This window comes from Melopsittacus undulatus, chromosome 2, assembly GCF_012275295.1.
Source record: "Melopsittacus undulatus isolate bMelUnd1 chromosome 2, bMelUnd1.mat.Z, whole genome shotgun sequence".
Taxonomy (NCBI): Eukaryota; Metazoa; Chordata; class Aves; order Psittaciformes; family Psittaculidae; genus Melopsittacus; species Melopsittacus undulatus.
The window spans coordinates 113,887,077-113,901,830 of record NC_047528.1 but is presented as its reverse complement, the minus strand read 5'-3'; the positions used below and the strand labels follow the sequence as shown (position 1 = coordinate 113,901,830).

Below are 14,754 nucleotides of genomic sequence, written 5' to 3'. Positions count from 1 at the left end.
AGGGCCTCCTGCAATGCCCACCAAAGAAAGGTGCTTCATGCTGGGGTCCCAACCAGACTGAAGAGAGAAAAAGGAGGTTGAAACATTGAATGTGCAAAAACTATTGGATATAGTCTGCAGGAAACTCCTTAGGAGACCAGGAAAGGTTCCATGTCACATGGGCTTGCCTCTGCTTTTAGTGAGATCAACGAGTTCTTCAACATCTTGTGTAACTGTTACTTGCTTTAATACATTTTCTTTAAACCAGATGTTTTGTGGCATTACCTGTATTGGGCCTTACTCCTAAGCTCTGTTGTAACAGCCAGACATGGAAAACTATGTCCCTTGGTATAGAATATCCTCCTAGTCCCTTCTCCCCTTTCAGATCAGTATGTATTCCAGTGCCTGTACACATGGCTTATTCTGTATTCCCCTAGGAGGAAGGGGCAGGGATGATGTTGCCGGCCAGGTCTGTGCAGTATGATGCTGCAGAGATCACTACCAGCAGGGAACTGCTACAGAACTGTGCATGTGCATCTGGGGCAAATAATAAACCTCTCTTTAGGTGAGGTTCTGAGGGCAAGCAATGGCCTGTGGCACAGTACCGCTTCTGGGACAAAGAGGCAGCTCACAGTGGTGAAGACACCCTCTCACAGCCCATGCCCCAGTGCCCACTTCCCTGCCATGTGCTGGAGGAGCCATGTTATCAAGAAGTGACCTTCTGTAGAACCCCTGCCTTCAATTTTCCTTAGCAAGGCAGAAGATTGAGCCCCATTGGCTCACTCTGTTTAGACCTGAATTTCTCAAAGAGATAACAGTGTCTGTAGTGATCTTTCAGAGGCCTTCACATTGAGGCCTTCCCTCTGCTCCAGTAATAACAATCCTTGCTGGCAGACGACAGCCCAGCAGATAAGACTCAGGAATTGCACTACATTACACACATTGATGGATTTCAAGGATGTACAAGAGACTGAGTCAGCTGGGTGTGCTCAGTCCTGAGAAGGCTAAAGGCAAATGGAGAGGGTATCACATGGCTGTCTTTTACTACTGAGTTGAAGGAAACGGGAAAGATGCAGTCCAACTTCTTGGATATGTGCAGCAAAAGGGCGAAAGTTAATGGGCACAAGTTGCAAGGAGGAAAATTCCAGCTAGAAATTAGTGGGAAAGAAATCAGCATGAGGGTGGTCAGACACTGCAACTGAGGGTTGCTTAAACACCCACCCCTAGTGATTTTCAGAGCTTGACTGGGCACAGGCCTGAGCAATCTCATCTGATCTAATGCTACTTTGAGAAGAGGTTGGGTCAGAGACCTCCAGAGGCTCCTTTCAATGTAAATTGTTGGGGAACATCACAGGATCATAAAATCAGAGCCACCCATCAGATCTGTACCCTGCTGTACTGGTGTGTTGCCATGGCCGACTAGAATGGAGCTGCAGAGGCAGTACCTTTCCCTCTGTGGAAAAGGCTGCAAAAAGCATTTTCTAAGAGAAAAATTAAGCTATTTGGTGAGTGAACTTAAAAGAAGAGCTCACAGGGTTTGACCAGGCTGAGAGTATGTTGAACAAGGCCATCCTACAGCTTTTCCAAGACTCTGAAAGTTTTCTATCATCTGGATTAAACCGACATGTACCAGTCTCATGTCCCCCATTCTGCTTTCTGTATTTGGTTATTGTGAATGTCATTAATACAAATTCAAATCTTTCAAAAGAACTGTGCCCAAAGAGGTCATAAACATGTAGTTTAAGGCCTAATCAAACTCTGCTGCCTCCCAGTATCTGTGTAGGATGTAACAGGGCCAGGGAATCAGTCTATTTATCTAAAAAGTAGATTCAAATATAAGCATTTTGCTTTGCATATGGTGCAAATATCTACAGCCTTTAACGTAATTCACTCATCAGTTTCAGTTGAGAAAACACAGCTCTGCCTAATGCTAAAGGGAAAATGGGACTTAATGTTAGATTTTAGTTGCTTGCCCAATTCATGTGCTGTCTAATATAGCAAAGGATCCTACAAGACATTCTGATCTTGAAGACATATAAGAAAAGTTTACAATCATTTTCTCCCTTCTAGTTGAAGAATTTTGGTATTACTGGAATAGGAGGTATTTTCTTTGCCAGGTTTGAATATACAGAAACACTGAGGTCTCTTAAGGTGGTTATCTTTATACTTTGGTTAAAACACCTTAAAACTGTTGTGTTTATCCAGAGTTTGATTCAGCACAGCTGTCCAAAAGTTAATCATTTAAGTCTTGTTGCCTCTTGTCAATGTGTAACCAGAATAGAGAAGAAAGCATTTCTAGGAGGGAAGAGTGTCTCCCACCATGAAGGGCAGAAGATTTGCTTGACCAAATTGACATCTCAAAGTACAATGTCTTTCCTAGAGCTGCAGGCGTGTAGGAATCTTTAGCTTATAGGTATAGCATGGTTCCTGGTGGTCAGGAGTCTGGTGGACTCTGGCCTTGTTGCTCATTAACACTGTTTTGGGGTGTACAGCATCTGCCTTTATGTCCTTCTGGGAACACCAGAGCCAGTCTTGTTTGTGGCACAGAAGAGCTGTCACACCACCCTGCATCCCCACATGGCAATGACAACAAGAAACAGAGGATGGAAATGTGAAGCCACAGAAAAGCACCAGCTGATCTGCTCTGGAACTGAGCAAACTGCTGTTGTCTGATCCCTGACATCCACAAGCAGCAGTTCAAATGGAGGCTGCTATGCAGCAATGTATAAAATTCCCTCAAACTGAGCCAGGCACTTGGCCCAGTAGTGCCTAAGAGGACAAAATCGCACCAGCACTAAATCACCCTACAGTCCCCGATGTAGCACTCATAGAATCATAGAAAAATTATGGTGGGAAAGGACCTCAAGATCATCCAGTTCCAACCCACTGCCATGGGCAGGGACACCTCACACTAAACCTTGTCACCCAAGGCTCTGTCCAGCCTGGTCTTAAGCACTTCTCTGGGCACCCTGTGCCAGTGCCTCGCCACCCTCACAGTAAAGAACTTCTTCTTTATATCTAACCTCCGCTTCCCCTGTTTCAGTTTGAACCCATCACCCCTTGTCCTATCACTACAGTCCCTGATGAGTCCCTCTCTAGCATCCTTGTAGCCCCCTTCAGATACTGTAGGGCTGCTCTGAGGTCTCCACACATATTCTCATATGAAGCACTACTCCTGCTAAACTTGGCCATTCTAATAAGCAAGGTTGGTGTAAGAGAATATTTTCTATCCTAAGAGGCTATGTTGTATTGCCTGTTTCTATAATGCCTCTTTAAGGCATTTCATTCCCTTTCTAACAGTAAAAAGGAAGCCCTGTTTCAGAGAACACTGGTTGCAGCAACAGGCTTTGGTCAGTTATTTTCCCTTACAAAATGCATGCACTGCACATAATTAATTTGCAGCAGTTTCTGATAAGAACATACAATGTCAAGGTTCTCACTGAGAGAAGCCAAGGAAAGAAGCACTGATAATAAATTGTTTAAAGCTTTGTGGGGGCAAGGAAAGGATTCTCAAGGACTCTATGACTGAAACAGTTACCACAACTCTGCTGTCTGTGTCAGCTAGAATGCTTCTCTCCTCCAACTGAAATGGTTTGGCTTTCTTCTGGCACTTGTGGGCCCAGTTTTGCTCTAAAAAAGTAACAGTGTGGGGGTGCTGCCACTATAGTTTTTAATGAGGGAACAAAAATCATGACAGGATTAAAGAAATGGGAGCTTAGCAGCTATTCACGTGAATGCAAGCAAAGCATTTTTAGCTGTGCCTGGAATCAGTGATTCCCTTCCCAGTGATTTCAGCCTCAGTTGCTGCATTGCTGGGCTTCCTTGTAATTCCCTTCTTGCTTAAGCAGCTACACGTTTATCATCTTGCTTCAGCAGGGGTGTCTGCCTGACCCTGTGTGAGAGGGAGAGGAAATACAGCCCCAGGCATCGTGTCCTGACAGTGCACAAAGACCCAGGAAGGCAGGGAAGGTATTAGGAGCTTCAGGCTAAGACCTAAGCCCTGCCCTGATCTCACAGTAGAAACCAGAGTTTTCCTAGAACTGGAGTGAAACCCTAGGGAGAAACTCCAGAGCATTTTCCCTATGTTTTGGAGATGTAAAAGGTAACAACACAGTTGGCTGTGACAGCACAGGCAGCCAGCCCCAGCCTTACTTTAACCAGGTACCCTTACACCAGACATTGCAGAGGGAAATCTTCTTCTCCCTCTCCTTTAGTGTCATTTTAGTGGTACATCAGATCTTTTCATGACTTGGAATGCTTCAAGTGTCCTGAACAAATACAAAATCTCAGAGGTCAGCTTTCGAGCTTGTATACGGTAAGAAACCTATGTTATAATGAGGCAGCCCAGTATCCAAAAAAGTACAGCAGCAGATTCCACTTCTCAAAACATTATAAACAGCTACTCCTGTTATATTTAATTGTAATGCACTCTACCCTCATATTAACACTGTATTACACAAGCAAGTGCAGATACAGGGAATTATCAGCATGAGGTTTACCCTCCAAGGATCCAGGCATACAAGACCTTGCTGCATCCTTTCTTTTTGAGACAGGGAGGTGGAAACACCACATTTGTTTGCAGCGTCAGAGGGAGGGGAAGCAAAATGACCAAGGTGGTGCTCTACAGTATATAAATGCAGGCAAGTTTCCCCCACAGGCTTTTGAGCTCTAGAGACGTGGAACCAAGGATTGAAGCAGACTTCAGTGAGGTTTGTTTGGCATTGAAGTTGATTTGGGGCATTTTCAGATTTATTTCTTTAATTTGTAATAGTTTGTAAAGAGTTTTTTCTTTGTACGGAAATGTGTGTAGGCTACTTCTGAATAGGAATAGCTAGCAAAAGTAAGACAGGCTTTAAGAATTGCTGTTTAATGTAGGCATGAGAGTTTGTTTTCCATGAGTCTTTCCTTTCGGTAACAGCCTTTGATCTGTAAAGTCTCCAGAAGTTGATGTTGTGTGTTCGTTTCCTCAGGCAGGAGGGGAACCAGCCGGTGGAAGCTCAGGACGCAGCCAGTTTGCCTCCAAGAAGCAGCCCAGAGCAATGTCCCTGGCTGGGGTAAGCTGCCTGGTGACAGGAGCAGGAGGATTTCTTGGCCAGAGGATTGTGCGCTTGTTGCTGGAAGAAGAGGAGGCTCTGGCTGAGATCCGACTGCTGGACAAAGCCTTTAGTGAGGAAGTGCTCAGGGAATTTGGAAGTAAGTCCCCTCTCCTAAGGGCTGTGTGTTATGGGTGTATGTGCTGTTGTCTCATGTGGATCGCTTGGAAGTCTTCACCTCTCATCCAAACCAGTTTTTGCAGGTAGAGGTTTTATTTCAAGGAAGTCTTGCTTTATCCCTTCCTCTAGCATCAGCAAAGAAATCAGGCATAAAACATCTTTCAGAACCAGACATTTATAGATTGTTTGATGCTCGAGCATTGAGTGGTTTTGCACTGCTAACCCAGTACAGCTCCAAAGGAGAAGGAAAGTAGAGGAGAAGGAATACGGGTCTTTTTCCCAGGACTTTTGCTGTGAGAAAGTTCCTGCTCTGGGAATCTTCCTCCTGGCTTTTTGCTCCGTTTCAGATGTTCATTTGCCTTTATCACTATATTCAAAGCAGAGTAGCAGTAGAACAGCCAGTAGCTTGCTTAGGCCAAAGAAGCCAATAAATTGCTTTATCATTTACAAATGAAAATAGGATGCCATTTGTAATTTTCTCCTATGAATACACGAAGTAGAGCATTTGAATGAACCGTCCAGTTAACCAAGGAGGTGAAGGTCTCTCACGAGGAGTGCCTTTCTCCACCATCTACCCCATGGCTGTTAGGACCTCTATAAAACACTTAGAAACTTAAGCCAAGTCCCACAAGCCATTGCTGTTTGCTTGAACTTTAAACAGCACATAGAAAAGAGAAAGACAGTTTAGGGCAAATAGTCTGACTGGACCAGCTGCTGAGTCAGACACTGCTCACAACAGGACACTGAATCTTACTGAGTAATCATTGCATTTCCAAGCAAAAACTATCCCACAGAAAGCAGGGAGCATTGCTTATGGCTCAGAGGATGCAGAAACCATTGGTGAAGTAGAAGCAGCTTTCCCAGTGGATACTTTCTCATAATCACTGTAGCAGAAATGGAGACCTGAGCTGAATTCATTTTGTATCTCCCACAAGCACATGGTTCCTCTGATCCCTGGGCAATGGTTTGTGCAGATGGAAATCAGATTTCTCTCTGCTGTTCATCTCAGTCTGAAACCACTGTCTGTCCATCATTTCTTCTTTCCTCCCTCTGCTTCCAAGATCACCTGCAGGTTGCCTTTTCCCCGGAGCAAAACAAGATCAATCTGCCGATTCCTGACAACTAGCTGATGCTGGTAAAGTGAACCAGGCCCATACTGTACTTAGCATGATAACTTCTGCTGGCTAAGGTGGAATAGAGGAGCAGCTTTCCTACCTCATATCACACACAACTTAAATTGAGAGCCGAAACAAGGCACAAAGCAGCTAAACAGCAGATTTCTGGTGACTGATAACAACTATGCCTGTAATGAGCTTTAAAAGGGATGTATATCTTTTATATTTCCCCTGAATGCTTTGATCTGCATGTACAGAAACTCCATTTTTCTAACTCCTGCTCAGGCACAGTGGCCACTCTGAAGGGGCCACATGTGAGCATTTGCATTGTGAAAACTATGGATCCTTTGGATTATTGCAACCTGCAAAGCCTTACTCACGGAGAACACCAACCTAAGGGCTGTACAAAGATCAATGTTTATTAGAGCAAATCTAACTGCCAGGTGCTTAACAAAAAGCCTAGCCCCATAATCTGACTCTTCTGCATCCATGCAAGTGGAGGTCAGTGTAAAGCTTCTGGAAACAGAGCCCTAGGAAGTGAATGCACTCTGTAAAATGAAAGGACATAAGAGGGCATGTGGCAGTGACCGGGTGACCGTGCTGGGCAGTAGCTAGGTTTAGGAACAGTTATGTAAATGTTTCACAGATTTTACATGTCAGACCAACTGTGATGAGAAAGAAAAACCTTTGAGCCTATCGCCTCAGAATAACTGTTAAATTAACACAGGATTACATTCTAGCATGCTACAGAGATGATGGGATAAAACCATTGTAAAAGCTACTCTGCTTGCTTCCAGATCCCAGCAGCTGTCTCTCTTCTCTATTAAAGACATGGGATGAAATCCTGCCTGCTCTGGAGCTGGTGACACAGCACTAAGATGATTTCAGTCAGGGTTGAAGCTAAAAGCTGCATAAACGAATCAGGTTCTAAAACGGGCATTTGGTTGTGCTGGGAGAAGACAGAGGACGCTGCTTTGCTGCAGCTGCTTCCCTGCTCCTGCCTGGGGAGCCCTCCGGTGCAGGCACAGCAGGGGCTGGCCAGAGCTCTTGCTGTAATGGCACCAGCTCCTGCAGGACATGCTGAGAAAGCCTCATAGCTGCAGCCAGGCCAGAGACGGGCCAGGAGAGCAGCATCGCCTCCAGGAGGTCACCCTCTGCTGTCTCAGTTTTGCCAATGCAGTTCTGGGCTGTATTAAAGGATGCTTCTGCCCAGAGAAACTTACAGAAAGGATGACTCTGAGACCTAGAGCTCCACCAGGATCACACACACTGGATCCTGGGAGGGCTTCAAAAGCAGGAGCTAAAGCAAGTCAGGGTTGAGGTAGCTCAGGAGAACGGCCTTGGGAGCTCAGGTTCGGACTAGAAAGATGTGCATGCTAAACATGACCCCCCGGCACAGACACCAAAATGAAGCCAGAACTGGATTTAGAAGAGACACAGTAAATCCTGGCCAAGATACGTAAAAAAGATGTGTCAGAACTGAAGGTAATGTATTAAAGGAGCTGCAATATGGGCAAGGTCAAGGGGCAGAAAATAGGTGTGAACACAGCTCTGTGCACACATGCTGTAGGAGGAGAGAGATCATTCATCATCTTCAAGACAGGAGAATGCAGTGCCTGGCTCTTTGGTATATTTGCAGTATCACTTCTATAAAGAGCCAGTCACCAGCACAGGCACAAGTGAAGCTATCCCTGCTGTGAACTTTAGAACAGTCACACCTGAAGGAAACTCCAGGCCCTTGACAGCAGTGGGAAAGGGTTTTCTTTTAAACAACAACAAAAGAGAAAGAGCCATGGTGAATATTGTCTGCAAAAATATGGTAGGTAATTCAGCACAGACTTCTAAAGCACTGTAGTTAGCACTGAACAATATAGCACTGGAAATGTCATCTGTTTTCTAACCTTAAAATATCCACTCCTTTCAGTGCTCTTCTGAGGACGCTTGCAAGGTCTTTTCTTTGTTTTCTGCTGCCCTTGCAGAGTTCCAGGGTAAGACGGAGGTGAAAATCCTGGAAGGGGACATCCGGGATGTGACGTTCCTGCACCGTGCCTGTCAGGGCATCTCCCTTGTCATCCACACGGCCTCTATCATTGACACCTTGGGCCTCATAGAGAAGCAGCTGCTCTGGGAAGTCAATGTGACAGGTAAGCAAGTGAATCAGCTTTCCCAAATCCATGTCTACTGTGTCCTGATCATCATCTGCTCAGGAAAGGGAGCACCCGGCCTGTTTTTCTGAGCCAGATTAACTGGGTTGTTCTGCATCTTGCACACCATACCTGTGGGTGAAAAGCATGCCTGTGTGCAGCCTTACGGAGCTCTAGACCTCTCCACACCCAGTGTGCACTGGTCTTCCACTGCAGAATCATTTATTCTAGTCAGCACTCACATGTGCCCATCCTGACATCTGCACAGATCTGCCTTCAGGGGGGATAGCCACAATACCATGCTCAGTGGACCTTTCTGGAAGCAATTAACCTTCTGAAATCCCAGTGCATATCCAAGAAACCAATTCTTATTCTCCTTCATCCTGCCTGTGTACATTTATCAGTTTCTACAAACACTGCAGGCTTTGGCTGCAATTACAGCAATCTTGTGTTGCTAACATCCCACCCCCTGTGGCTCTCTGCATCTCTTCTTTCTCTTCTCCTTTTCCTCCCCTTTACCATTATGTCCGTGTGTGCATGAATGCAGTTCAGAGGAGCAGGTGCTCTCCCACCTTGATCTTATCATTAAATATCCCCCACCAATCCCAAAGCTGTGTGAAGGAGGGGTTCAGTAACTTCTGAGCCAGTGATGGGACCTCCCTTTCTGTTAAGGAGCCCCTGTTCCTCATCAGCTCAGATGAAGGGGGAAGCTTTTGCCTAGGTAGTGTGGCATCAGCTGCCAAGAAACTTGTATGTCCTAAAAGAACAACTTAATCTCACTCCTTGTGATCCCAAAACCCTCTGTGCCTTTCAATGAACTGGTGCTGCCTAACCTGCATGTCCACTGACCTCCCTGGCTGTACTGCTTCAAATCCCTTATGAAGATCTGGGGATGACGTTCTTCTGTGAGTAGTTTTCCTGATTCTTTGTTCCTCTCTGCCATTGATACAGGGCTTCTTCACAGAAAAATATGGAACATACTCCTATAGCCGCCACATAACAAATACTGGCTACGCACCAGCGTTCATAGCAAGGGAGTGTTCTTTGTAGTTGAGTTGTCTCTTACATGCACCTTGAAAACAGTAGGTTGGCATTTTGGCTGTTTTCGCCTGGCTGTACATTCAGCTTCCAGATCCTTTAATTTCTGCACAAAGCCTCAGACTGTCAGTCACCACAAATTAGAGCCCAGCAGGCAGCTTCTTAGCTCCCTGCCAGAAGGGACGAGCAGAAAGTGAGTTCCTGTAAACCTGTGCTTTGGGTACTGTGACAAATACATATACTGGGGTGGTAGTTCAGAAAGAGGACTTGTAAAACTCTTTCTTTATGAACATACTCCTGCTACAATCTGGCTTTCACAGCAGAATGTGTTGCCTAAACCTATTGGGGGAAACAAAAACCACAACATAAACCTAGACAAATATTAAAGTGTCCCTAAAGCAGAAAGCTTTCTAGCTCTGAGCTAGAGTCAGAGCTGTTTGAGTGTGCTCCATCATTTCTTTTGGCAGGTTTAGGCTTAAGCACAAAATATCTAGGTTTGCATAAACCCTTCAGATCTCCCCAGATAGAGTGTACCTGTGGATAAGTAAAGCCCATCGGTGAGGGTTAGCTGATAACACTTGAAAGCACAGAATGAAAGCACACACCCTTCTCCTAGAGCCAACTGTCCCTAAGATCAGTCAGTAAACACTGCTGTCTTCCCTCTTTGCCTTCATTTCTATTCTGATGTTCTTCTGGCTTTCTGACCAGACAAGACACTATGTATTACATAGACTTGCAGTAAAAATGATTTGGTTCTCCTAGAAAACAGAACTTTTATAACACAAATGTGTCAAGAAATCAGCTGTCAATGTTCACGACCTAGAACAGAAGCAAACAAATGCAACTCATTGCAATGCAGGGCTTTCCTCTGCCTCGCACACCACACACGTGTGAGGCCTCAGTGCAAAAATAGCTTTGTAGAAGGGGAGTGAATTTTTAGGTTGGAAGGGAATTAAGAAAATAATTGAATATAATCCAAATAAAAGTACCCTGTGTGAATCAGCCAGAAGGGCTTCGCATGCAAGCAACACTTGGAGACCTGCTCCATGGCAGATTTACTTCATTATGTGTGAATATGTGGAAGATGCTCAAATTCCCATTACTGTAAGAACCTTTTCATTTTCCACATACAATTCTGAGCTGCAAATAAAACACATTTTATTTGGGTGAATTTGATCTTGAACAGATACCAACTGTCAAGATAATTTTATGTTTGCTTCATTTGATTTTATCTAGCCCGTCTGCACTTTATTACTTGCCCTCACGTTCTAATCAGCATTGATGGCAAGAATTGAGCTATTAGTTTTTAAAATAATATATTTTGTTAATTAATGTTCCAGATGAGCCTGGCTTGTGTGCCACCGAAACATAGCTCCTTCCATGATTCCTTCACATTTTATTCCTGGCTATGTAAGCCTTTTTTCTTTGCACTTCTTTGGTGTTTCCTAAACTTCTTTCTCTTTCGAGCTTAGAAAACAGAATTTTGGTGCCCTGACAGTATTCAGTTCAATAATTCTTTGCATTTTTAACTCATTAATGGGTCCATGTTTTGCTGCCAATATGCCTTGGTCCTCTGAACCTCTTTTATTCATTATATTCCCTTTAGCAAAGCTAGCCTGCTCTGCATCGTTCTGCCTTGAGTTGTGACAGACTTAACAGACTTGTTAGATCATTCCTATGCCTCACTGCTGGTGTTTGATTTTATCCCTTAGATGTTAGGCCACACCCTTGTGATATCACATCAGTCATTTGGGTTTAATGTTCCTTTGCCAAAGACATTTTGAAACATCTTCGCATCTTCTGTTCCCAAGTCACTGGCCCTTTAACACATAATTCCTCTCGTTACACCATGCACAACAAATGAGGCAACTTGTGCCTCAAAGCTCAGAAGCAGAAGAGTCTGCTTGCAATTAAACCAGCACACACTTATTCAAGTATTTATATCCCCTTGAATGTGCTTTCCTAGCTTAACCCTCTTGCCTATTTGAAAGACCCTGAACTTGCCAGTTTACCTCTACTCCCCTTGATGAAAGCATTGTGATAGGATTTTAAAAGTAAGAAATCCTGTACTACTGCAAATAAAATTCAGAATATGTTGAAAAACGAGGCATATGTACACAAGCGTCAATTTGCTCACTGCACTTTGTGTTCTTTGATTGCATGGTGTTGTGCATTGCTCATAAAATCTCCCTCTTCAAGCCCTGCACTGAACCCAGTTAAATAGTGTATAGACTTGCACTGGGCAAAGCTGATTTTGGAGACAACTTCTGAAGGTTCTCTGCCTTAAACCAAGTCAATACAATCAATCTCCAGCTGCTGAGAGGGGAGATCTAGCCAAGCTCAGGTCAGAGATGTAGTTTCTGATCTAAACCCCCCACTTTTTCCAGCTTGGGGGGGGGGGGCTCTAGACTGACTTGTATGCTTCTCTTTTGAAGGTACACAGCTACTGCTGGAGGCATGTGTCCGCTGTAACGTCCAGCACTTCATATATACTAGTACTATAGAAGTGACAGGCCCCAATTGCAAAGGTGACCCAATCTTCAATGGTGATGAAGATACAGCTTATGAGAGTGTGTCAAAATTTCCTTATGCCCAGAGCAAGAGACAGGCAGAAGATTCTGTGCTGAAAGCAGATGGCCAGGTGCTTAAAGATGGTGGCACACTGATGACCTGTGCCCTGAGATCCATGTACATCTTTGGAGAAGGATGCCCATTTCTTCTAGGTCATCTGGATAAGTGTCTGTTGAACAGAAATGTCTACCTGCGCTTCTCCAGGAAGGAGGCTCTGGTGAACCCCGTGTATGTGGGAAATATTGCCTGGGCACACGTGCAGGCAGCCAGGGCCCTGCAAGACCCACAGAAAGCCAAGCACATCAGGGGGCAGTTCTACTACATCTCAGATGACACTCCTCATATGAGCTATGCAGATCTGAATTACGAGCTGACCAGGGACCTGGGGTTTGGGATTGAGCCCCAGCTCCCCATGCCTCTGACAATGCTGTATTACTTCTCTCTGCTGCTGGAGATTGTGAGCTTCTTGCTCCGGCCCTTTGTCAGATACATCCCCTCCACCAACCGTCACCTGGTCACTCTACTGAACACCCCATTCACCTTCTCTTATAGAAAAGCACAGAATGATTTTGGCTATGTGCCCCGCTACACGTGGGAAGAGGCGAAGCAGAGCACTGGTCAGTGGATTGCTTCCTTGGTCCCACAGAGAAGGCTGTACTTGAAAAGCAAGGCTGCCTAAGTCTTAGGAGGAGCTGAGACCTGGCTAAACGCTTAGGGCCTTGAGCCACAGGACAGCTGGGTGAACAACAGCAGCAGCAGATAACTCAAAGTGTTTAAATGGAGACTTTGTGTGCCAGCTCCCTCATCCCCCCTCCCAACCCATGGCAAATAGAAGTGAATCTTTCATTTGTTTGTTGAGTACAGGCTGACCAGGGTGACTTTACTGCACAGGCCATATCCACTTCTACATCTTGTGCAGCACAAAGACACTGCTTTAGTATGACTCCATACAACCCATGGTGTGGACACATCAGCCCTTCTTTTCACTCCATGCCACCTCTAAGGCTTTTGTAAAGCACTATTTATCCTAGAACTATGACTACACTTTACAAATACATAGTACTTAGCTATACCCTGCGCACTCAGCTCTTGCCAGCCTTACCAAACACAGAGTGGGTAGAAGCCACCTGATTGCAAAAGAGGTTACAAATCTTGCTCACTTTTTCAAGAGCGTTGTCCAGTTTCATGTGCCATTCACCTGACAGTCTAACTTGAGAGCAAATCTGGGTCCTGTAAGCACTGTGAGGCCTAAAGTACAAAATAAGTGAGACATAGGTTTAGTTAGTACGGTGTATGAAAGAAGGGTGAGATTTTGTCAGATGAGGGCTTCCTCATTCATTCTCATTTTCCTAGTTACCAATTCCTGTATTGCAACAGATCTGTCTGCCCAGAAGAACCACAGCTTCAACAAGATGAAGAGGATAAAAGTACTGCAACAACATTGTGTTTTCTGAAGGGTTTTGACTGCAGAGTCATGGCATTTGTGAACTCTGAAGAAAAATTAACAGTGCTCAAAGCAAAAAATCATGCTATTTCTGGGTTTCAGCTGGGAACAAAGGCTACCTTCAGCTGATAGCTGCGTAGGTGCTGGCCTTGTGCTTTTCTGATGGGCACATGAGTTTCTGCTGAATGTGTGACTTGACTTTCAGACCAAAAATGTAGAACCTGTCTGAATAAATGGATGTGATCCTCTGTTTGCTTCTTAAACATAAAGCTCACTTGTTGAGAACAGCTCTGACAGATGGGAATTTCTCTGTTCTGTTAGGATGGGGTCACAGAAACGTTTTATCTGACCCAGTACTAATGTAAATGAATCACATTTCCAGAGACATTGGCAGCTTAAAGTCTGTGTTCAATTATTCAGTGCCCTGGACATTAGATACTCCCAGTGCAAATATCACCATTTTCTTTACTAACATGTTGGGTGAAGTATGTGAGATCTGAAGCAGAAGAACACCAGCCACCAGGACTTCTGCTCATACTCTGGGGAGCCAAGTTTTCCAGGCTCTCACTGATGGCTGTGTTAACACTTGGCAAACTAATACTCTGAATGCCATCCTTTCACAGATAACCATGTCAACATCTCTGCTCCAGCAAGCAAACTGTATGCTGAACACTTTCATCAGCGTTCCTCATTTATTAGTGAGCACACGAATCTATCCCATGCTGAAGGAGACCCAGCCCCTTTGCCCTCTGCCCTCACACCACCAGAAGTCAAATCACCACGGTCTAGCCCCCCTGCTCTAACCCTATACCCTACTGCCCTCTGATGGGAGCTCTCTTCCTCTCCTGCTCCCTCCATCAGTGCTTTTCCTCTCCCTTCATGATCTTATTCTGTCTAGACCTGCCTGGTGATAAATCTGCTTAGGTACAGCCCCCCTATTCATGTCTTCTTCCCTTGAGCCTCACCATCCACATGCTTTTCCCTTCCAGTCCTCTACATTGTTGGCTTTTTTTCTCACCAAATGGCTCCTTTCCATTCCCCTCTGTACATACTCGGTTCCCCTCTGGTTTCCTCCATTTCTGTTTCCATTTCCAGCCCCTTCTGGAACCCCTTTGTTTGCAGTCTCTGTCCCTCCAGTCACCACCATTCATACTCTGCTCTCTTTCCATTTCCTGCTTTCACTCTGTTCTTAGGCAGAAGGCTCTGAGCTGGCCATAAGCCTCTAAAAGATTCCCAAGTATGTAAAATCC

General features: G+C 44.9%; 1 protein-coding gene across 1 annotated transcript; it reads left to right on the top strand.

The window, feature by feature from the left end:
• The first annotated feature begins 5,006 nt into the window (after nt 1–5,006).
• On the top strand, nt 5,007–12,790 carry LOC101872451 (3 beta-hydroxysteroid dehydrogenase/Delta 5-->4-isomerase-like). Its single transcript, XM_005146630.3, has 3 exons — nt 5,007–5,172; nt 8,287–8,451; nt 11,925–12,790. Exons 1-3 carry the CDS (start codon nt 5,019–5,021, stop codon nt 12,737–12,739), a joined length of 1,134 nt encoding a protein of 377 aa, XP_005146687.2. The 5' UTR covers nt 5,007–5,018; the 3' UTR covers nt 12,740–12,790.
• Nucleotides 12,791–14,754: the final 1,964 nt, after the last annotated feature.